Source organism: the organism of the source record quoted next, unplaced genomic scaffold (assembly GCF_019419815.1).
Source record: "Pyrus x bretschneideri cultivar Hongxiangsu unplaced genomic scaffold, Pyrus_bretschneideri_v1 Contig41, whole genome shotgun sequence".
Taxonomy (NCBI): Eukaryota; Viridiplantae; Streptophyta; class Magnoliopsida; order Rosales; family Rosaceae; genus Pyrus; species Pyrus x bretschneideri.
Genome location: NW_025999735.1, coordinates 2381135 through 2385764, shown reverse-complemented (window position 1 = coordinate 2385764; position 4630 = coordinate 2381135). Strand labels below are relative to the sequence as shown.

General features: G+C 34.4%; 1 protein-coding gene across 1 annotated transcript; it reads left to right on the top strand.

The window, feature by feature from the left end:
- The first annotated feature begins 1277 nt into the window (after positions 1-1277).
- Positions 1278-2935, top strand: LOC103961025 (transcription factor MYB8). The gene is made up of 3 exons (XM_009373527.3): positions 1278-1483; positions 1603-1732; positions 1993-2935. The coding sequence occupies exons 1-3, from the start codon at positions 1354-1356 to the stop codon at positions 2450-2452; spliced, it is 720 nt and encodes a 239-aa protein (XP_009371802.2). The 5' UTR covers positions 1278-1353; the 3' UTR covers positions 2453-2935.
- The last annotated feature ends 1695 nt before the right edge of the window (positions 2936-4630 follow it).

Sequence of the window (4630 nt, the reverse complement as noted above, 5' to 3'; positions counted from 1 at the left end):
GTCTTTTATATTCAAGTTTTAATCTTTTGAAAGACAGCCTTGCAAAAAAAAAAAAAAATTATGTGCCTCATATAAATGTGGTATACTTTCTAGTTTAAACCCATATTAGAATTTATAAAGAATGGAACTCACATTAATTATCAAACTTATCAATTGTCGAGTTTAAGAGCATCTCCTATTATGCTCTCTATTTTATGCACCCTTTTGTTTTAGGTGTGTCAAGTTCTAGTTTTCGAATTTAGGGTTTTGTGGCTTCATAATGGAGATCATAAATTAAACCAAAGGTATTATTGTACCATTAGCTATATAAAACTCTTATGATAATCAAGGAAAGACAAATAAAGTTCACATTTCTTGAATGGGTAATGCTAGAGAGACTAAATTTGTAAATTAAATGACAAGAAAGTTGACGATTGAGTTATTACTTAAGTGTTGATAAACGTACTCATTCTTATTAGTAACAAATCATTTAGTATGCAAATTTTGTTTACAAATTTTATCTACAAATTTAGTCTCTCCAAAATTATCCTTCTTGAATTGCGGCTTTCTCTTTGCCTTAGTGGGTTGGCTTGCGTCGATTTTTCTTTCCATGTCTAGCAATTTGGCTTGGCTCATTCCCAGCGTATAGCACTCAAGGACGTTCTCAAAATAAGACTATTTCGGAGGCACAATCTAGGATCCAGTTCGCAATATCATTGAGGGATACCAAAATCAGTGAAATAAAAAGGTTCTTATCTGCCTTTTTTTTTATCATCATTTAATGTTCATTATTATTTTTGTATATGTAACATTATATGTATATATAAATAGTATGATATTCAGAGACAATAATTGGATACCTTTTTCCCCTCTATAGACAATAATTGGATACCTTTTTCCCCTCTATAATACCAACAATAATATCCTTAATTATAAGTTCAATCACACATCTGTATCATTGCAGATGAATCTTCTGGACGAACAGAATATATATAATATAATAATCTCGAAGAAAATTTGAAAAGATTGATTAAGAACAAATGCTTTTCGTAAATTAAGATCACTAGGATTTACAGAAACATGTGGAATGGAAAGTGACGTATACTTAACGGTAAACAACTAACTATTAGGTCTACAGGAACACACACACGACCTTATCTTCTTCCAATCCGAATGACTTCGTGAGTGAGACCCACCTAAAAAGCCAAAACCACCAGTCCAAGTCAACCTTTTGTAACTCCCACCTCCCTCATCGATCGACTACTATATCTACGCTCATCTTCTGCCATTACCTGGGCCTTTCTCTCCCTCTTCTCCTCTATCTCTCTCTCTCTCTCTCTCTCTCTCTCTCTCTCTCTCTCTCTCTTGTGCAGAATGAGAAAACCTTGCTGTGAAAAAGAAGGCACAAACAAAGGAGCTTGGTCTAAACAAGAAGACCAAAAACTCATTGATTACATTAAGACTCATGGGGAAGGCTGCTGGCGATCTCTCCCCAAGGCTGCAGGTGGGTTCCCATTTGAACAACCGTCGTGCGATTATGTGCATTTTTATGTCTGTATGTAAAACTACTTTTTCTTCCTAATCATGAACTTATAAATGGCTTTGATATTGTGAATATATTAGGGTTGCACAGGTGTGGCAAAAGTTGCAGGCTAAGATGGATAAACTATTTAAGGCCAGACATCAAACGTGGTAACTTTGAGCAAGATGAAGAAGACCTCATCATCAAACTACATGCCCTCCTTGGCAACCGGTAAGTACCAATCATCTCCATCCTCTCGTTCTCTCTTGCCGGATATCTGACAACACGTGTCTTTATGTTGGTGAGATTGTCTGGCAAGAACATTTCCTGCATATATAATGTATGTATATAGATTGTTCAACTGAAAAAAATTGTGTATATGACTTATATTCGCATGTATTAATTAACTTTTAGCGCGTGATTATAAGGGTCAACTATATATATATGTACACCTAATGGTGTAACGTTACATTTCATGCATGGGCTGTTAGGTGGTCGCTGATTGCTGGAAGGCTGCCCGGTAGGACGGACAATGAGGTTAAGAACTATTGGAATTCTCACATCCGGAAGAAGCTAATAAAAATGGGTATTGATCCAAATAACCATAGGCTAAACCAGATTATTCCTCGTCCAAATCCGCAAAACGATTGCGTTTCACCTGCTGCAACATCATCTGGGTCAATGAGCAATATTAATGCATGTACTAAAATACCATTGAAATCCTCAGATGATCAAATTGATCATAAGGCCTCGGAAGCTGCGAGTATTCTTGAAGATGAAACATCTGGTCCATCACCTCGTGACTTGAATCTTGATCTCACCATTGCATTTCCTGAACCTTCACTTCACGTTGAGGAAGGGATGCCAAAGCTTATCAAGGGGTCGAACACTACTGCTAGAGAAATCGAAACAAAACTCCAGCATTTGCCTACCCTTGTGCTTTTCAGATAATACATATTATAGTGTGATCAAGGAGGTATATATAATTACTCTCTGGCAAGGTAGCTGATCTTTCTGGCCGGGAAAAAATGAGGAATGATTGTCTGGTTGCGGATCAAGAGTTGTGATTTAGTATTGACAAAGAGCTAGCCAGATTATTGACTAATTTATAACATGGAGGTAAAGAAGGACCAAACACTTCATGTAGCTGCTAGAATTCCTCTGTATAATGTAGATAGATAAATTCTTGGATGTAGCATATTCAATAAGTTGGAGACGATCAAGTACTGCAAATTAATCTCTAAGTCAATAAAATGATGAATGAGACAGGTGCACAACAATCATCAATCGTGATTGTAATTTTATCCTGGAAGGCGAAAAAATTGACTTCAGATGACTAGCTAGGGGAGTACATATGATCATATGTTATGTTTATAGTAGTATAGCTATCTATCAAGTTATGAACAATTGAACATACATATTTTTGTTGCTCAATTTAGTCTTTTCATTTCCAAAAATCTCTTTTTATTCTCTTCGCAAAATACTAATTTATAAGTATTTTGTTAATGATAGTTATGATTATGAAATAACCCTAGACGGACATATCAGTATTTTCCTTTGTTAATGATAGTTATGATTATGAATAACCCTAGACGGACATTATCGCTTCTTGTTAGCATGTGTAAATTAGGTACGCGAAGACTATTTGGTGCTTCCAGAAAAAAAAAAAAAAAGAAAAAAAAAAAGAAAAAAAAAAGGGGAATTGGTGAATACCATCTTTAATTAACACCAAATCAGGGTGCTGCTTATTTCCCGTCATACAGCAGTACAATCTGTCAGCCATATAGCAAATATATAGATGATAATATGTAAAGAGATAGAGATAGAAAAGCATACACAAGATGTACATGATTTTCCCTAAGTTGGGCTATACCCAAGGTAGAGGAGCATTAAAAGTGAAGAGTTTACATGATACAATGGTTTAAGCATAATCATCATTAGTGGGTTCTAATAGTGATTTAAGTACAATAATGGCATTAGGGATTAATTGTAGGAGGATGATCTCTTTTTATTGTTGAGGAGAGTCTTCGGCTTTCGTCTGTTGTAGATGTGGACTCTAGGAGCTTTATAATAACATTGACTATGTCTTGTTGTGATTGGCCTCATGCTTGGAGAGAAACCCTTATGCTTTGACATAGGTGCCTCAGTACAAATCCTTAAGTGGGTCTCTGAAGGTATAAAATTGACCGATGCTTGGTAATTTCGCGATTGGTATGATGTTTGCATAGCCTAATTAAGAGTCAATAGCATGCAAGAAAATGTTAAAGAACCGAAGAAAATACACGCCAAGATTTTTGCATAACCTAATTGGGATCTAAATCCAAACTGTCTATTTTGTAGTTTTCATGTAAGAATTACTTCTAAAAAAGAATAAATAAATGGGTTATATTATTTGAACATACAAAACAGACACATTCTCCGATATAAGAAAGACTCATATAATGACATATGACTCTTTTGTATTAGAGAGTGAGTAAATGTGTCAATTTTCTCTGTCTAAATAATTTTAGCATAAATTAAATTGAATTATCATTGTGTTGTTTTGTTTGATCAGAGTTTAATAAAAAATGATTTTCATTATGGTTGATTATTTTGTAAGAGTCATCATTGCATAAGTTACTCAAGAAACATATGAGCGATTTGGATCACAGGAATCTTTGAGGGATGGTCCAAGATGCAATCCTTTTTCATTTTTCTTCCATAAAAATGGAGATGCTTCATATAAAAGGGCTGGGGATTACCTGACCTCTTGTATATGTATTACATCAGTTTTTGTTCATATGGATTTAGCAACAGAATAACTGTAAGAATATGTGCTATGATTCGACAATGTGGCTCTTGCCAATTAATTGACATGACACATAGATATATTCGTTGCTTATTGTGTACTAGATGTTGATAATTTTGTTACATGAGGAGAATCAAATTCTTGACATGTTCAATAAAGATTCATGCAGTGCTCTCTTAGTGGTAATACCGAAGGGGTTACAAACCAAGAACTGTTAATATCTAATTCGTCTTTTTTTGTCGTGTAATGCTAGAAAAATTAAATTTATAAACTATATTTTGTAAACTAAATAACATGAAAGTTAGTGATTGAATTATTATTTAATCGTTGATAAATGTGCT

Bases quoted from the DNA above. Each gene is read 5' to 3' on its own strand.
- LOC103961025 (XM_009373527.3), top strand. From the start codon at position 1,354: ATGAGAAAACCTTGCTGTGAAAAAGAAGGCACAAACAAAGGAGCTTGG. The intron at 1,484-1,602 runs GTGGGTTCCCAT...TGAATATATTAG, and splicing joins ATCTCTCCCCAAGGCTGCAG to GGTTGCACAGGTGTGGCAAA. The intron at 1,733-1,992 runs GTAAGTACCAAT...ATGGGCTGTTAG, and splicing joins CATGCCCTCCTTGGCAACCG to GTGGTCGCTGATTGCTGGAA.